The 19,203-nt window shown below is 47.6% G+C and overlaps 1 protein-coding gene across 5 annotated transcripts; it reads left to right on the top strand.

The window, feature by feature from the left end:
- Positions 1–7,045: 7,045 nt before the first annotated feature.
- Positions 7,046–16,922, top strand: LOC110219979 (N-formyl peptide receptor 2). 5 transcript variants are annotated; one of them, XM_021003796.2, is made up of 4 exons: positions 7,048–7,649; positions 10,069–10,319; positions 11,901–11,999; positions 12,787–16,922. In XM_021003796.2, exon 4 carries the CDS (start codon positions 12,795–12,797, stop codon positions 13,866–13,868), a length of 1,074 nt encoding a protein of 357 aa, XP_020859455.1. In that variant the 5' UTR covers positions 7,048–7,649; positions 10,069–10,319; positions 11,901–11,999; positions 12,787–12,794; the 3' UTR covers positions 13,869–16,922. The 5 variants fall into 5 exon arrangements, with proteins under 5 accessions (XP_020859456.1, XP_020859457.1, XP_020859455.1 ...); XM_021003795.2 differs by having other exon boundaries at positions 11,597–11,999; XM_021003797.2 differs by lacking the exon at positions 11,901–11,999 and having other exon boundaries at positions 7,046–7,649.
- Positions 16,923–19,203: the final 2,281 nt, after the last annotated feature.

Raw genomic sequence — 19,203 nt, 5'->3', positions numbered from 1 at the left:
AGAGTCAAGTCAAGTCACTGAGCATTTGCTATGTGCCAAGCACAGTGCTAAGAGAAAGACCAAAAGGACATAAAAACAATCTTCAAGGTGGATGTGACTAAGAAAACAAACAAACAATGGAGAGAAGGCAGAACTACTCAAATCTTTATGTTGCTTCTGTTTTCCTGACCAAGCAAAATGATCTTCAGATGGGTAAGGACAGAACAAAAATGGCCACCAGGGAGTGGAAACGCAAGATAGGGGAGGAGATGATAAGACAATAAATACCTCAATGCTCTCAGTGAGCTCAAGTCATCAACCCTAAATGAACTAGATCTCCAGGTACAGGAAGAGTCGTTGTCTTTGATTACCGAGCTATTTTTGATGAAGGGTCATGGAGAACAGTGGGGGGAGAGGGGGAAGGAGGGGGCCGCTGCAGCAACAGAGAAGAGTAAAGCTCTCCTGATTTTTAGGAGCCAAACTATTATCAAAGGAGTGGTGAATAAATTGAAGTGAATCCATTAAGGATTTATGGAGTGCTCTCCGTCAGGCATGGTGCTAGCCAGTTAGAAACCAAGGTAGAAAACAAAATGTCCAGTGCCCTGAAGGAGTTTATCCTGGAGTGAACACTTGGAAGGGAAAGCTGTGCTGAAGAGGAGTCATTGTGTGTTCGTCAAGAACAAATTACATCAGACTGGTCACACTTCCTATATTTTTTTGGGGGACTTTGCTGATAGACCAGAGGAATGTCAGAGTATTTCATCTGGGCATTTGGCAAAGTCTCTCATAGTCTTCTGGCAGATCAAATGAATAGATAATAGCTAGTACAGTTGAATTAATTCAAGATTAGCTAAATGACCAGACCCCTAAAGTTAACATATCGAAGCCACTGTAAAAGGAGGTCTCTAGTGGAGTGCCACAGGGCACTTTGGCCCTATGCTATTCAAGATTTTGATTAATAACGTGGATGAAGGCTCAAGTAGTATGCTTATTGATTTACAGATGACCCAAATCTGGGAAGGTTACATAAGTTATAGGATAACAGAGTCAGGAAACCAAAAGATGTTGACAAGACCTAAACTGTTGGACTTTAGTAAGAGGAATAAATGAGATCCAAAAACTTGATGGTCCAAATACAAGATGGCAGAGGCATGGCTAAATAAATGTGCAGGGAAAGGATCTGGAGGTATAAGTGGACTGCAAGCTTAATGGGGGCCAACAATGTGACAGGGCAGATATAAAGGTCCACGTGACCCTTAGCACACATTAAGAAGAGGACAGCCTCTAGAACTAGGAAGCTGATGTTGATCTCATTTCAGTGTGCTCAGGTCAAGTCATGTCTGCCAGAGTGCATGCTACTCTGGGCGCCATGCCTTATGTCAAGAAGAAGGTGACAAAGAGATCATAAAAAAGGGGAAAGGACAAAATATTTGTAGTACAAAAGTACGAAAATATTCATAGCAGCTCTTTTTGTGGTGGCAAAGAATTGGAAATTGAGGGGATGCCCATCAATTGGGGAATGGCTGAGCAAGTTGTGGTATATGAATGTAATGGAATACTATTGTGCTGTAAGAAATGATGAGCAGGCAGACTTCAGAAAAACCTGGAAAAACTTGTATGGTCTGATGCTTAGTGAAGTGGGCAGAACCAGGAGAACATTGTACATAGTAACAGCCACATTTTGACTAAATTTGATAGACTTATCTCTTCTCAGCAATGTAAGGATCTAAGACAACTCCAAAAGACTCACGATGGAAAATGCTATCCACATCCTGAGAAAGAACTATGGAGTCCAAATGCAGATCAAAACACACTATTTGCTCTTTCTTTTGTTGTTTTTTCTTTCTAATGGTTTTTCCCTTTTGTTCTGATTCTTTTTTCACAACATGACTAATATGGAAATATGTTTAATATGATTGTGCATGTATAGCCTACATCAGATTGTATGCCATCTTGAGGAGAGGGGTGGAGAGGGAGGGAAATTTAGAACTCAAAATCTTACACAAGTGAATGTTGAAAACTAAGAATGAATTAATTTAATTTAAAAAAAGAAGAAGAAAAAGGTGACCAGCATAGGGAGAGGAGTAGAGGAAAGGACTTAACACCATGCAGTAGAACAAATAATGGGAACGTTTAACCTGGAGAAAAAGAAGACAATGGGGCAGCTAGGTGGTGCTGTTGATAGAGCTCTGACTTTGGAATTAGGAGGACCTGAGTTCAAATCTAGTCTCAGACACTTGATACTTACTAGCTGTGTGACCCTGAGCAAGTCACTTAACCCTGATTGCCTCACTAAAAAAAGAAAAAAAGACAAGCATTTGACTATACATCCCTTTAAGTACTTGAAAGGTTTTTTTTTTTTGAGGGGGAGACAGAGAGAGACACACACACAGACAGAGATAGAGAGACAAAGAAAGGGACAGAGACAAAAAGACACACAGAAAGACAGAAACAGAGAGAAAAAAGGAGAGACAGAGAAAAAGATAGAGAAAGAGGGAGTAAGGAGGGACTGGGGGAGAGCAGAATTCAAAATGGAAGGAAGTCCCAGAGAGACTCTTTTTTTTTAAGGCAATTGAGGTTAAGTGACTTGCCCAGGGTCACACAGCTAGTAAGTGTCAAATGTTCGGTCTGAGGTCAAATTTGAACTCAGGTCCTCCTGACTTCAGGGCCAGTGCTCTATCTACTGCACCACCTAGCTGCCCCTGAGGCTCTCTTTTTGTTCAGTGCAGTAGTAGTAATAATAATAACAACAACTAACATTTATGTGGTGGTTGCTATGTGCTAGACACTATGCTAAGCATTTTACAGTTATGATCTCATTTGATCCTCACAACAACATCCCTAGGAGATGGTGCTATTATTAACCTCATTTTACAGTTGAGGAAACTGAGGCAGACAGAGGTGATGTGACTTGTACAGGGTCACACATCCAGGAAATGTCTGAAGCTGGATTTGAACTCAGTTCTTCCCCAGTGTAAGAAAACTTCCTAACAACAAAAGAGAATGGGTCCTTATGTTGCCTTACTTAATAGATAGTGAGCTCCCTGTCTGGGGCTCTTCTAGCAGTTAGATATTGGATGAACGCTAGTCAGGGATGCAGTAGAAGAAATTCCTTATCAGGCTTATTTAAACTAGATGAAGCCTGAAGGCTGTCCCAGTTATTGCAACTCCTCCATTCTTTCTTTCCATCCCCTTTTTCCTAGGCTGGCCTCTCAAAGGGAGCATGATCTGAGGGCTCAGGCTGACAGGAGGAACAGGTACCTCTGGGGCTGGGACTGGAGCAGCTAGTGACACTCATGCACCCAGCAGGATCGAAGCTCCAGACCTAGAAGGGGCAGCAAAGATCATCCAGCCCCATCCCCAGACTTGACAGATGGAGAAACCGAGGGCTGTTGAGGCTGAAGGACTTGCTCTCCTCTTTCTCTTCTCACTTCTCTCTCTCTGTCTCTCTGTCTCTCTGTCTCTCTGTCTCTCTGTCTCTCTCTCTCTCTCTCTCTCTCTCTCTCTCTCTCTCTCTCTCTCTCCACTGCATCCCCATGCCTCTCCTCCATGTGACTCTGCTTGTAGAGTCTCTGACACTCTCCTGGACTGTGTCTGAGTCCCCTTATGTGGATTCTTTGACCTGCTTCAGGAAGTGGTAGATTCTGCCTCCTCAGAGGGCTTCAGGCAAAGGCTGGACGACCCTTTGCCCAGCATCTCTTTCCTCACGGATAGAGTGGCCCAGACGGCCGCTGAGGCTTCTCCACCTCTGAGGTGCTGGGATTCTCTGGAGTCCTTTGCTGCTCAGGAGAGGCAGAGAACAGAAAACAGGGTTCAAGACTAGGGTGGGGTTAGGGACCGAGGGATTGGAATCCCTGTGTCAGACAGTTTAGTCCATGGGTTTGAAGGGAAAATTCTTCCAAGTTTTGGATAGCATAATGGGAAGGCAAGTGTTAACTGAGCTCCCAACCACCGCCATCCTCCCCAAATCCTTCTGTGTCCTGTGATTTCTCTCCTTCATGGTCTATACCCCCAGCCATGTTGCCAGTGGTCAAAAGGATGTCTGTGTATTTCTTTTTGGGCCGGGAGAGGGGAAATCTAGGTCATACCCCAGGACTCAGGAGCTGCCATAAGACACCAAGTCCAGGGTTGCAGGTTTGTCAGGATGCTAGAAAATACTGCTGAGTAGGCTAACCACTTCCGGCCTGGGGGCCGTTCTTCAGGGTCTCACTCTGCATGTGCATCTGCAGGTCTCCTTGGTTCTGAACCTTTGGGTGTCTGTGAGTCCTTTTTGTGTTTCTGAGTGTCTCTGAGTCTGTATCCCTGTATTTCTGAGCCTCTGTGTATTTGTGTGTCTCTCTGAGTTTCTGTGTCTCTCTGGGTCTCCGTGTCTCTGGCTTTCTGAGCGTGTCTCTGAGTCCCTGTTATATTTCTGTATCTCTGTGGATCTCTGTGAGTCTTTGTTTCTGAGTCTCTCTTGTGTCTCTGAATCTCTGAGTACCTCTGGCTCTCTGTGAGACACCGTATCTCTGTATTTCTGAGTTCTTGTGTGTCTCTGAGCTTGAATGTGTCTAAATCTCTGTTCTGATTCTGGGTCCCTGGGTGTCTCTGGGTCCCTGGGTGTCCCTGGGTCTCTCTCTGGCAGGGGCACTGAAGCTTTTTTGTGCCCTCAGCCCCTTCGGCAGCATGATGAAGTCTAGCAGACCCTTCTCAGAATCAGGCTTTTAAATGCATAATTAAAATCCATAGTATACCGAAGGAAAGCCGTGATCGTTGAAATACAATTATCAAAATATTTTTAAAAACAAAAGCTGGGTTAAGAATCATGTCCCATGTATGTGAGGCTTTGCGTATCTGAGTGCTTGTGTTGCTGAGTCTCTGTGGGCACTGGATTAGCAGGAATGTGGGGAGGCAGCGGTGAGCGGTGAAAGATGAAGGACTTGGGGGGTGTAAGTGCTCCTTACCAGTCCCAGACATGAGCTCAGGGGTAGTTCAGACTCCCCTGGGAAGCTCCTGAAGAGGCCCAACCCAGACTGGAAACTGAGTCACACTAGAAGGGAAATGACCAACTTCAGGGTCTAGTGATGGTGCTCAGGTGTGTGGTTCCCCCCGTCTCCCTAGTCCATGACCCTGAGGACCCAGACTCCAAGTGAGTTGTTCTCTCTCTCTCTCAGAGGGGAGGGGGAGTTGGTGGGGGGGAGGGAGAACTCCTCTGATCCTCCAACAAGCTCTTTTGTACTTTTCGAGGGGGCAGATACGTCTTTCCCAAGCTGGAGGTAGATGAGGCCAGAAGGCAATCACTCTCTCTTCTCTCCCCCCTCCCCATTCCCTCCCTCTTCCTCTTTTTGCCTTTCTCCCTTTCTCCCTCCTACACACTCCAGGGGCGGAGGCCAAATTGGGGCCAGGGCTGGGGCTGGAGCGTGTCAGGCTGTGTCAGTCAGGCGGAAGTTGACCCTGGAGCCAGGACCCAGGCGTCCAGTCACCCACTCAGCTTGCCCTGGGGTTGGCAGGGGGATGGGGAGAGGGGAGGAGGGGAAGAAATGAGAGCCAGTGAATCAGGAGGAGGGAGGGGAGGCAGAGCAGATGTATAAAACCAGATGTTTCTAAAACCGGAGCTCAGGACCAGGCGCCTACAGAGACCCAGGAATGTGGGCCCCCAGCCTCTGCCTTCCTAGGGTCCTCACACCCTTTGGGAATTCAGGCTACTGGTCTCTTCCTCTATTCCTGAGATTCAAAAATCTTCTAAGATGGGGCTGGGGTGGGAGAGTCTGGGGTTGGGTCATAGCCATCCCCTCCCCTTGCCTTGGCATTAGGCTGTCTTGATTTCCTCTCTCTCTCTCTCTCTCTCTCTCTCTCTCTCTCTCTCTCTCTCTCTCTCTCTCTCTCTCTCTCTCTCTTGTGGTCTTTCTCTCTGTGTCTCTGTCTCTGTCTCTCATTTCTATCCTTTCCTCTTTCTGTTCTCTATCTCTCTCTGCCTCTGTCTCCTCTCACCTCTTCTCTTCTATCTCTCTGTCTCTCTCTGTGTTTCTCTATCTGTCTGTCTCTATATCTGTCTCTCTGTCTCTGTGTGCATCTGTGTGTCTCTTTGTCTCTCATCTCTCTCTATGTCTGTCTCCTCTTCTCTCTTTGTCTCTCTCTCCCCCTTCCCCCCTCCTCTCCTCTCCTCTCCTCTTCCTCCTCCTCCTCTTCTTCTTCTTTTTCTTCTTTTTCTTCTTCTCTCTCTCTTTCCTCCCTCTCTCTCTCCATTTCCCTTCTTCTCTGTGTCCTCTATATCTATTACTATGTTTATCTTGATGTCTCTTCTCACTGTCCTGTCTCTGTCCCTCTGCCTATGTTTCTTTGTGTCTCTATTCCCATGGGTCTCTATCTTTCCTCCAGGAAGGACTGAATGGGTGGGGAAAGGTGAGATGCATCAGTGGGAAGGTGTGGGGTATAATGGGGTGAATGTCAGGAGGCCAGACAGACAAACTGAGGGATTGATTCACTGGCCAACTGTAACCACAACCCAGCCCTCTTCCTGCTCATTCTTCCTTCCCCACATCCAGGGTTATCTCCCCACAGTTTTTTTCTATGTGCTAAGTGAAAAACCTAGATTCCTCACCCCTTCCAAAACACACATACCCTACAGCCACAAGGACTCAGGCACCCCGAACTCCTAGCCTTGCCCCTCAGGGACTCAGAGGTCCTGACACCCCCTCCTCCCAGGTTCTGTTCCAGCATCAGGATAAAGTTAAACCAGGGGAGTAATCAGGTCTGAACTGACGATGGGCGTAGGCTCAGACCAAGGGATAAACACAGACCTGTCACCTCTCTATGTGTATACATACCCTGGTTTTCTCTATTTTTTGTTAAATGTCTCATCTTTCTTTATCTCACTTTCTCTGTCTCAGTATTTCCCTGTCTTTCAATTTCTTTGTCTCGGTATTTCCCTGTCTCTCAGTTTCTCTGTCTCTTTCTCAGTCTAATTCCCTCCTTCTCCCTGTCTGCCTCCCTCTTCCTCTGGTCACTTCTCCCTAGTAAACATTCCAGTCACCTGTCCATTGGGAACAAGAAACCTCAGTGTTCCCAAAGAAAACAATGTTGGGAGGGGAAGGGGGAAGGGATCAGAGAAGGGGCCTGAGCTTAAGGAACACCTAGGGTAAAGAGCCCAGAACACAAGCTGGGGAAAAATCTCTTAGGGTCTCTTTAGGTTTTCCTTTGCTTCTCTCTTTGTGCCCTATATCCCATGCATGTCTCTGGATAGCCAAAGGAGGGAAAGAGAAGAGGAGGGGAAACAGACAGAGACAGATAGTGGAGAGACAAAGACAGAGAAATAGAGAGACACAGACAGAGTCAGAGAGACAGAGACAGAGAGAGGAGAGAGAGACAGAGTGAGGGAGGAAGGAGAGACAGACAGACACAGAGAGAGACAGAGAGGCAGAGAGAGAGACGGAGACCTGGACTCCTGAAACGGGCCAGGGACCTATGGGCTAAGGGCTGGATCTGAGAGCCTCCCAGGAGGGATAAGTATGACATGCTGAGTTCTTCCTCCTCCATTACCAGCAGAACTTGCTGATGGGGTCTATGTGCCTGTTCTGACCACAAATTATGCAACTGTGGATCAGTCCCGGATACTCCTTCCTCGTCTTTTAACCGAAAGCTGAACCAACTCCCAGAGGAGACCAGAGGCCAGTGAGGCATCAGTACGTATGGTGAGTCTGGGCTGGGAACCTGGACTGGGGGAGTCGGGGTGGAGGGAGGCTGAAGAAGAATTGGGACACCCAGCTCTCCAAGAGGAAAGGGGATGGGAAGAGGAGAGGTGAGGAGAAAGTTGTTGTTTTCTGGGTCCCTTTCCCCAGCTTCACGCCTCACTCTGGAGAGCTTCAAAATTCCTCCCCTCTCCTCACTTAGCACTTACACACACACACACACACACACACACTCTCTCTCTCTCTCTCAACAGAGACTTAGAGAGTTAAAATGACTTGCCCAGGATCACACAGCTAGCAGGGTTCAAACCCAGGTCTTTCTGACTTTAAATCCTGGTTACTGTCCATTACACTACTCTGCCTCTAGGGGAGACTTTAGAATATAAAGTTTAAGAGCTGAGAGGACCAAATATAGCTTGAAAAGCCTTTGGATTTTCATTTCCAGATTTTAGAGGGGAAAAACCTTTAAAACCTATAATGTCAGAGGTGGGAGGAGCCTTAGGACATAGAATTAGGGTGAGAGTCTCTCTCTTTCTTCTCCTCCTACCTCTGTGACTGCTACTTCTCTATATCTTTTGCTAGATCATCTTCCTGCCCCATGGGTATGCCACCACGTTCCGTCCTGGATCTTCTCCTTTTCTTCTTTTTTTCTTCCTCTTTTCTTCTTCCTCTCTTCTTCATCTTCTTTCTCTCTTCTTCTTCTTTTTCTTTTTCTTCTCTCTCCCTCTCCATCCTCTCTCTAGTTACTCTTACCAACTCCCAAGGGTTCAGTTATCTCTGTAGATGATTCCCAGATATTGACATCCAGCCATAATCTCTCTCCTGAGCTTCAGTTCAATATTTCCAAACTGCTTGTTATCAATCCCTGCCTGGGCATCTAATAGGCTTCTCAAACTCAACATATCTGAAACAGCTCATCCCTTCTCCCAACTTCCCCATCTCTATGGATGGTACCAACATCCACCCAGAGTTTCAACCAGGGAGGTATCTTTGATCTTTCCCTGTCCCTTAACCACTATATCCAACCAGATTCTCAATCCTTTCAACTCTCCCTCCACAACATCTCCGACATTCTTTCTACTCACACAGCCTCCCCACCTCCACCTCTTGTTCAGACCTTTCTCTGGTCTTCATCACCTCTGGTCTGAACTATTGCAATACCCTCCTAATTAGACTCTCTGGTTCCACTTTCCAATTCATCCAAACAGCTGCCAAATGCATAGTCCTAAAACAGAGAAGTTTTTGCACTGCCTTACTCTACAATCTCCAGTGGCTCCCTGTTACCTATAGAATAAAGTACAAAATCCTCAGCCTGCCATTTAGAGCCCAGGACCATCTGGCTTACATCTACCTTTCCAGCCTTATCCTTCTTGAACTCACCATTACAAACTGGTCTGTAAGCATTCTCTACACCCAGCATCCTGTCTCCAAGTCTTTGTTCAAGTGGTCCTCTGCATATGGAATGTTCTTTCTCCTCACCCGTATCTCATAACATCCTCAGCTCCCTTCATGGCCCAGCTCAGGTACTATCTCCTACCTGAGGTGTCTCCTTCTGTGTGTGTGTGTGTGTGTGTGTGTGTGTGTGTGTGTGTGTGTCTATCTCTCTGTGCCTCTGTGTCTGTCTCTATCTCCCTGTCTCTGTCTCTATCTCTCTTTGACTCTCTCTGTCTCTCTCTCTCTCTGTTTCTCTCCCTGTCTCTCTCTCTCTCTGTCTCTGTCTCTCTGTCTCTGAAATGACTTAACATTACATTTTATTTCCTTACTCAGCATTTAGCCCTGTGCCTGGCCCAGAGTAGGTGCTTAATGAATGCTTCCTGACTTGACATATTTGTATATGTATTGCCTTCTTCCAATAACATACAAGCATCTTTAGGGCAAGCACCCTTTCAGTGTGTCTTTGTCTCCTCAGCAGCAAAAGCTGCTGCATAATAAGGCTGCATAATAAGGATATCTCATAACTGTTGGGTAAACTACAGGTCAGATCTGGAAGGGACAAGAACATAGAACATCAAATGTCAGAACCAGAAGAATCTTAGGACATAGGAGAGAGAGAGGAGAGGCGAAGAGAGAGAGAGGAGGAGAGGAGAGGAGAGGAGAGGAGAGGAGAGGAGAGGAGAGGAGAGGAGAGGAGAGGAGAGGAGAGGAGAGGAGAGGAGAGGAGAGGAGAGGAGAGGAGAGGAGAGGAGAGGAGAGGAGAGGAGGAGAGGAGGAAGGAAGGAAGGAAGGAAGGAAGGAAGGAAGGAAGGAAGGAAGGAAGGAAGGAAGGAAGGAAGGAAAAGGAAAAAGAAGAAAGCAGTACAGAGAGAAAGAGAAAGCAATCAAGAGGCAGACAGAACATTTTTAAGCAGACACTGTGCTCAGTACTGGGGACAAATACAAGCAGCAAGATATTCCTTAACCTCAAAAACCTTTTATTCAAAAGCGGAAGCCAACACACAACAGGAAGTGGAGAGTTGCAGAAAGACAGTGGTCTGGTGTGGAGATAACCAAGAAGCGTTGTAGAGGCTGGTTCCGGGCAAAATAAGGCTAAACTTCTCTCAAAGAGCTCCATGTTCCAGCAGTGGAGTCCAAGGTTCCATTGGGAAGGAACTGAAAATGAGGACCAGAGGTCAGGCAGCCTGGTGTGGAGAAGTCAATATGCTTTAATATGAACTCATTCCAAAAGCTGGGAAGGTAGGTGGGAACCAGATTTTGGAGAGTTTTTAATACCACAATGAGAATTGTGTATTTTATCCTGTAGACAATAGGGAACCACTGAGAATTTTTGAGTAGGACAATGACATATGCTCTAGGACTGTGAATTTGGCAGCTGTGTGGAGGATGGCTTGGAGAGGGGGGAGCCTGGAGACAGGGAGAACAATTATGAGACTCTTTCAATAGTCTAGGCTAGAGGTGGTAAGGGCCAGAAGTAGGATCATAAGGGCCTTGAACAAGGGTAGAGACTATATAAGAGGAGAAAATAGGGTTAATACTGGAAATGTTGTGAAGGAGGAGTGGACAAGATAGAGAATCTGGTTGGATACGGTCATCGTCATCGGTCGGTGTCAGAGAATAATTAAGGCAGCTTCAGGAAGCAGGGCTGCTAGAGATAAAAAGGAGTGTTAGCTATAAGCTCTACAAGGGTTCCTATGGTCTGAGCCCAGCAGAGAGCTGCCCCTGGGGGGAAATTCATGCATGTCACCAAAAGACCATCCAATAACCAAGAGTAGTGAGTTACTCCTTTGATACAAATATTTTCTACATATATGGTTTACTACCTTTGCACCTTAAATCCATGGCCACAGTCCCCTTATATCTTGTATTTATTTATGGGGAAATGTGTTCTCGCTATTTCATCTTACCAAATACCTTTGCTAACAAGCTAATTAAACCTGGCTGATTATCAATTGGAAACACACTGATAGGGGCTCCTGAGAGACAACACTAAAAATCCAGCTCCTCAGAGCTCTCCCTAGAACCTGGAGACAGAAGTCAGCCATTCTCTTGGAATCCGGCCAGTTAATGTGAATGGCAATTAGGGAAGTAGGACCGGAAGGGGTAGCATATCTGTGTCTACTTGGAGATATCGGGCAAGTCTCAGTTGTCTACTACAGTCACATGATCTGCGAAATGAGGAGGCAGAGCTGAATGCTCTCTAAGCTTCCTTATCTCTCATGCCCCATCTCATTTGTTGACAAGGCCTGCCCATCTGAATATGCCTCCTCCTTCCTGGTGACACTGCCCCTACTCTGGGGAGGACCCCTCGTTGCCTCACACCTGGACTATGTTGGTAGCTGCTGGGGGGTCTGTCATCCTCAAGGCTCTCCCCACTGCAGTCCATCCTCCATTAGCCACTAAAATGATTTTCCTAAAGCTCAGGCCCAATCATCACACACACACACACATACACAAATATAAACACACCCCTACTCCCCACTCAATAAACTCCAGTGGTTTTCCACTGCCTCCAGGATCAAATAAAAAGTGCTGCTTTCCAAGCTCTTCATCACCTAGTGACGACCTACCTTTCCAGCCTTCTTACATCTTTGATCCAGTGACACTGGCCTTCTGGCTGTTACATGAACAAGACCCTCCATCTCTCATCTCCAGCCATTCCCTCTGGCCGTCTCCCACGACTGGCACACTCTCCCTCCTCTACTCTTTGGCTTCCTTCAAGTCCCGACTAAAATCCCATTTTTTCTTGGAAGTTTTCTTCAACCCCTCAATTCCAGTGCCTTCTGTCTGTTAATTATTTCCCATACGGGCCATCTCCAGTTGTCCTGATCTGTATTTCGCCGCTGGACCCAAAACGCTCTGGAGAAGCTGTGGCTGCTGGCTTTGCACGGCGCTCTATCGCTTGAATCCGATGCACTTGTAAGTCATGGCGTCACCTTCCTGATGTTATGGTCCTCTCCAAGAATGAAGGACAAAAACCATTTCCTACATATCCTGTATATAGCTTGCTTTCTATATAGTCATTTAGATGCTGTCTCCCCCATTAGATGGTAAGCTTCTTGAGGGCAGGGACTTTCTTTTGCTCCTTTTTTGTATTCTCAGTGCTTAGCGTAGTACTTGGCACACAGTAGGTGCTTAATCCATGTTCATTGATTGATCAGCTACCTGCACCACAAGGGAGTTAGACTAAGTGAACTCAAAGGGAACTTCTAGCTCTGATAGCCTAGGAGATCTCAGGATTTCTTAATCTACAGCAGAGAACCAAAGACACTCGAGACCTCGAAGGCCATTAAGTCCAATGCTCTCAGGCCATAACTGGGACCAATGAGGCTCAGAGAGGAGACCACAAGTCAGGCCTTGGAAGAGGGTCTGCTGCAAATTCTAAGATTGGGCAGCAGTAATCCTAGGGCCCCAGCACCTAAGAGATGAGGGGTCTGGGCAGGATCAGCCGTATTTAACAGGGGAGACTCTCTTGGGGAAAGTGGCCAGAGTCAAGCAGCCAGACCAGGGAGAGCATGCGGCTGAGTGGCCGGAAGCCTTGAAGGAAATCCTTGGTCAATTCCAATCAAGTCAACAGGCATTGATGAAAGACCTACTGTGTGCCAGGCACTGTGCTTAGCGCTGGGGGTGGGGGAGGGGGAATAAAGGCAAAACCAGTCCTTGCCCTCGAGGGGCTTGCCATCTAATGGTTATTGGTGTGTCCCAGGTGCTAGCATGATGGAGAACTCCTCAGTGCTCCCTTCAGATGCTTCAGACGCCCTCTTCCCCACAGAGGCACCACCAACTGCCGTCCACCAGGCCTTCTGGATCATCTCACTCATCATCTTCTGCCTAGCCTTTGTGCTGGGCATAACTGGCAATGGGCTAGTGATCTGGGTGGCAGGCTTCCGGATGGCTCGCACGGTCACCACTGTCTTGTTCCTCAACCTGGCTTCAGCAGACTTCACCTTCACTGCCTTCCTGCCATTCCTCATCATTGGCACCGCCCTGCAGCCCCACTGGCCCTTTGGCTGGTTCCTCTGCAAGCTAATTAGCTCCCTGGCTATTTTTAATATGTCTGCCAGCGTCTTCTTGCTGACCCTCATCTCTCTTGACCGCTGTGTCTCTGTCCTCTGGCCAGTGTGGGCCAGGAATCACCGCACACCTCGTCGAGCTGCCCTGGGTGCTGCAGGCGCCTGGACTTTTGCTCTGGCCTTCTCTGTCCCAACAGTCATCTTCAGGACCACATACACAGAGAATGAGACCACTATTTGCTACTCTGAGTTTGACCCCTGGGAGGAGGCAGGAGATGATGAGGAGTACTATGATGCCCTGTCTGAAAGCCGCCACCGGTCACTGGTGGTCAGCCGCTTCATCCTTGGCTTTGTAATTCCACTCCTCATCATTACTGTCTGCTATGGCCTCATCACTGTCAAGCTCTGGAGTACAGTGAAGACAAAGTCCAGTCGGCCCTTCAAGATCCTCACGGCCGTGGTGGCCGCCTTCTTCCTCTGCTGGCTCCCTTACCACGTGATGGGCATGATAGAGGTTTCTGTCTCCAGCCATCCACACTTCGAAGAGGTTCTGCCTTACCTGAGCCCTCTCTCATCCTCCCTGGCATTTATCAACAGTTGCCTCAATCCCTTGCTCTATGCCTTCATAGGCCGGGACTTCAGGGAGAGACTGTTCAGATCCCTGCCAGCTGCTCTGGAGCGGGCTCTGAGTGAGGAGTCTGCCCCGACTGTAACCACGGGCAATAGTTCTACCTGTGCACCTCCTGCCAGTGATGCCGAAACTCAGGGTCTGTGAGGGGGCGCCTTATCTTCTGTGGTCTTTCTGTGGGGCCTGCCTTCACGTGGTCCAAATTCCAACTTCTAAAAGACCCACCAACTCTGACATTTTATGTTCTAAGGTCACTCCTGGCTCTGACATTTCAGGTTCTAAGGGCCCTCCCACCTTGACATTCCAGATTCCAAATCTCCTTCCCTTCTGACAGGGCTCTCAAACCTCTAACATTCTAGGTTCTAAGAGCCCTTCCCCCTTTGACATTTCCAATTCTAAGAGTCTTCTCACCTCTAACATTCTAGGTTCTAGGGATCCTCTCACCTCCAACATTCAAGGTTCTAAGAGCCCTTCCCCCTTTGACATTTCCATCCCAAATCCCTGGGTCCCACCGTTGTTCTTCCTGAACCCTCTCAGATTTCTAAGCCTTCCCTCAGAAGCTCCCAGCTCCCTCTGGCCAATGGCCCTTCCTGCTGTGGCTTTGGGCCCCCAGACATGGACAAGCTTCCCATTAGATCACCAGAGTTTGTTTCCAAAATCAACATTGGACTCCTCCAGGCCTTGGTCCTGCTCCCTCAGCCTTCTGGCCCCAGCCTCTTCAGCCTTCCCAGCACAACCCTGGGGGGAAGTGGGAATACTAGGGTGAAGAGAAAGGGGATCCTCTTCCAGGACCTAAAAGGGAGAGGGCCAGGGAAGTAGCCTGAGACTGAGAACACCAAGATCTGGGTTCGAGTCCTTACTCTGCCAGTGGGACCTAGGCTTAGACGTAATTAATGGAGGCTGAAGTGGCCCTTGGTGACCCGGGAGCACCTCCAAGGTACCATTTCTTTTTTTTAATAGATGATTTGTAATATTTTTTACTGGTTTTCATGCCCCCAGATCTCCCCATCTTCTTCCAAAAAGCCACCCCTTAACAATAAAGAACTCCAAAAAGCAGGGGAGAGGTGTTAAAGGAGGAAGATGAGAGAAAAGTTCAGCAAAACTTCTCCATTAATGGAGCAGCTAGATGGTGCAGTGGATAGAGCACCAGCCCTGGAGTCAGGAGGACCTGAGTTCAAATCTGGCCGCAGATATTTACTAGCTATGTGACCCTGGGCAGTTCACTTAACCCCAGTTGCCTTAAAAAAAAAGTGCCCCATTAAAAAATGCTAACATTATTATGTGCCCTCTCCCCAGCCCCTCAGCAAAGCCAGGCACCCCATTTTGTTGACAGTGGCTCTCTGGCTCCAGGGTGACTCTGTGAGCCTGGCAGGGGCTGCCTCCCCCAGGAATTGGGGCTAGAGATGAGGTCACACACCATGGGTCACACTCAGGGAGAGCACTTCACTGGTAGGTCTGGCCACTTACCAAAGGCCTCAGTCATGGCCCTTTCTGGAGTTCTGAGTCGCGGCTTGCCTTGAGGTCTAGGTGAGGGGGTGGGGAAAGGAGAGGAGATTTCCAAGACCCTTCACCTTCACAAGCACCCATAGAACTTCAAGCTGCGGAGGACCTTAGACATCCATTTTACAGATGAAAATACTGAGGATTACTTTGGTTATGTCATTATAAGCTCTAACATCTGGCTTAGTGCCTTGCATTAACATCAGGCAGCTATTCTGAAGATCAAATGAGCTTATATTTGTAAAAAGCCCTTCGCCTAAAGCCTACAAGTAGTAGACACTATATACTTATTCCCTCCCCTTCCTCTTTTCCTAAGGGCTATAGAGGGCCTAACCTGAACCCACATTCTATGACTCAGTGTCCAGCGCTCTCCATTACTCAACAACATCTCCCCTCCACTGGCTATGGGCCACATACCTGAGGGAACACTGGAGAGGGGAGAGAAACTCTTCCTTCTAGGGATTCGTAGTCTGACTGAGAAAACATACACCCTCCACAGGAGGGACATTGATCACTGCACCCGGAAGACCACCAACCCCTACGTTCTCTTATCCTTTGCTTGTCTGCCTCAATTACAGAGCTGGGAAGAGGAAAGGTCAGAGGTGGGAGGGCCCTCAGAACAGAGAATTTCAGAGCTGGGCTGAAAAGCTTGGTGCTTTGGGATGTTAAAAAAAAAACCCACTCCACGGCGTGTTAGCGTCTCTCCCACTCCTGGTCCCTGGTGACAGAGGCAGGCGGATTGGCACTGCATCAGTTTAAAAGGCAAGACATCTTCTGCACTCCCTCTTTCTTCCCACTCAGTATGCTCTCTTTCTAAGAGCTCTTGTGAGAAATAATGGCTGCTTGCATATGGCCTCTACAGCAATTGCCCTTCCAGAGAAGGATGGCATGACTCCTCCCCCTCAGAACTGAGCCCAGTTTGAGTTCAAAGATCCAAAGCTGGGGGCACCCTAAGAGAGAGGGGGCAAGCATCCCAGCCCCTCTCCCAGAAGTCTGTCAACAGCTGGTGGTGTTATGTTTCTCTAAGTGGACAAAGCAGCAATAGAAAATGCTAGAGTTTATGTGATTATAACCAATAGGAGAGAACAGACAGCAAAAATGCTCTCCCCATCATGTGGTACCCAACAATTCTTTCTGACTGGAGAGCCGTCAATAAAAAGCAATAGGAAAAAAAAGTTCTGAACAGGAGGAAGTCACAAAGCTCTCCCTTCCCACCATGCAAGAGAGAATGATTTCATCTGGGGGAGCCTTTTGTACTCATGCTCAGGTCTGACCCAACAATGAATTACAAGGTTTTTCTTCAATATGCTTCAAGTGGACAGGAAACTGCCAGGAGACCTGGGCAGGCTCTGACTCTGGGAAGCGAAGAGCACCACCACCACATCTTCCTGGCAGGAGGTTGACCAAGCCTTCATGCTCATATTTAAGCAGAGGAGCATATTGTGCTTGCTTTACAGATTGGGCCCCCATTGGCCAATCCTTCCCTTTACACAGCAAAATCTGACTTTTATATACTTTGATACTCAGTAAGTTTGGCAATGTGCTTTGCATACAGCATTTCATTTGAAATAGTCTCTTAGTGTCTTTGAAGTAGGTCATTTAACATTATTATCCCCCCGTTGTATACTTTCTGATATAATCAAATCTGTATAATTTTCCTGATCGCTGTTTGCATTGATGAAAGGATTTCCTCACCATTCACTATTTGTGGTATTCTTTTGTGTAACTAAAGGAGGGAAAGGAGTCAACCTAGAGGTATAAGCTTGGAGCAACCCTCCCTCCTTTAAGGGTTATCAACCAGGGAAGGGTTTTTGTTTTGTACCCTAGACCAGCATTGTTGGGGGGTAGAGTGCAAGAAGAGATATAATTCTAGCCTAGTACCCCTCTTAGGGGTAGCTAAGTGGCTCAGTGCATGGAGAGCTGGGCTTGGAATTAGGAAGACCTGAGTTCAAATCCAGCCTCAGAAACTTACTAAGTGTATGATCCAGGGCAAGACTGCCTTAATGTATTGGGAATGGAAATGGCAAACCATTCCAGTATCTTTGCCCAAAAAACCCAGTGGATAGTACTAGTATGCTGTGGTCCACATAGTCACGAAGTCAGACATAATTGAACAACAACACAACCCCTCTTGGAGAGAGGAGAAAAAAAACACACCCAGTTTGTCAATGCCCTGGAGCGTATCTGCTCCTCTCCTAGCTATCATGCTGTCTTGTCTCTCCCTTCATATGATTTCAATTCATATGTTTACATGGCACCTCACTTGAGGCAGATTTAGACAACATTGTGGAAATATAGTTCACACACACACATACACACACACACACACACACACATACACATACTACACCTGGACAGAGTAAAACTGCCCGAAAATCCAAGAAATTGTTGGTTCTAATTGCACCAAAGTTCCAATAACATAGAAGGTGGCTGTTCTATGTATTTTGTGAAGATTTCCAAAAACATTCCTCTCCCCTTCAGCCCATGCCAATCCTGCTTTGTGTTCTTAACCTGAAAGGCCATCCGAGAGAAGAGGCATTCTGCTTGTTCAGTTTGGCCCCAGTGGGCAGAACTCAACACTAGGGCTTGGGGGATGGGGGAGAGCTGCAGAGAGAAAGGGTCCAGCTCATCCCAGGGAAAGCCTGGAATCTGCAGTGGGCAGAACTCAGCACTAGGGCTTGGGGAATAGGGGACAGCTGCAGAGAGGAATGGTCATGCTCATCCTAGGGAATGCCTGGAATCTCTACACCTTTTCCTGATCTGTTTTTATGTTGCTCTGTGGAGATGTTGGGGCTCAGGAAATGCCCCCACAGACCCCAGGGGACAGAGGAAAGATAGCAGAAGCTGGGAGCCAGAGACCAGGAGACAGGTTACAGTGATCACCAGTCACGACCCCCTTGTCTTCTACTGCACCTTTCCCTTTCCTTCTCGAGCCTTTTCCTCTGACCCTGCAGCAGCGATTTCCTCTGGCGCAGACAGTGTCAGAGGCTGAGATGGAGTCTTTGGCAGCAGGAGTGTGAGAGAACTGCAAGTAACTGGACTAACCTGGGCGTCTAGTGGCCAGTGAGGGTACTGCAGCCCTTATAAAACATCTGTAGTCTCACACATAGGGCAGAGATTGATGAGGACCAAGCTCGAGGCTCTGCTGTGGCGACACCTGGTGGCTAAATTCAGATATTGCGCCACTTGATTCAACTCCTGTGAGTCAATTAACACAGGGGTAACATGCCAGCACCATGTAAGCTGCCTGGGCATGATTGTTCTGGGGGTCCCCAAAGTCCTCCATGAAATGAGATAGGGAAGGAGAGTGCCTTGGCTGCAAAGTGGACTCCTGTCCCAGGACATTAAGGAGGTGACCGTCCATGGGATTTGAAAGAGATTCAAAAAGTCCTGTGCATGGTAGAGAAAAAATGTCACAGCCAGAAACGTTGAGAATCTTCTCTCCTACAGCAGGATGAAACAAGTAAAGACAGGAGAGAGCCATCAACATCATGCTGCCCACTTTTTCATTTTGTATTGTTTTGGAGGGCGAGGGAGGACTAGAAGTAGTGAGTATAATTCGCAAGCAGGCAGATGTCAGCTCAATGTAAGGAGCTGTTGAGAAGCACCTTGACTGGGGCAGCTAGGTGGCACATTGGATAGAGCACTAGCCCTGGAGTCAGGAGAACCTGAGTTCAGATCTGGCCTCAGATACATACCACTTACTAACTGTGTGACCCTGGGTGAGTCACTTAACCCCATTGCCTACTCTCCCCCCCCAAAAAAAAGAAAGAGAAGCACCTTGACTTAGAGCTGACTGGCCCCTGACACATGCTACCTCTGTGACCATGGGCAAGTCCAATGTTCTAGACCAAACTGCTTTAACAATGCACCTCCATCAGGAAAAAAAAATTGTTTATATGCTTGTACCAGGCAGCTAGGCGGTACAGTGGATACAGTGCTGGATCTGGAATCAGGAATACTCATCTTCCTGAGCTCAAAT

The sequence above is a fragment of the Phascolarctos cinereus genome, unplaced genomic scaffold (genome assembly GCF_003287225.1).
Source record: "Phascolarctos cinereus isolate Bilbo 61053 unplaced genomic scaffold, phaCin_HiC Scaffold_726;HRSCAF=1367, whole genome shotgun sequence".
NCBI classification, from domain to species: Eukaryota; Metazoa; Chordata; class Mammalia; order Diprotodontia; family Phascolarctidae; genus Phascolarctos; species Phascolarctos cinereus.
The sequence above is the reverse complement of the archived record's forward strand: the minus strand, read 5'-3'. Positions and strand labels throughout refer to the sequence as shown.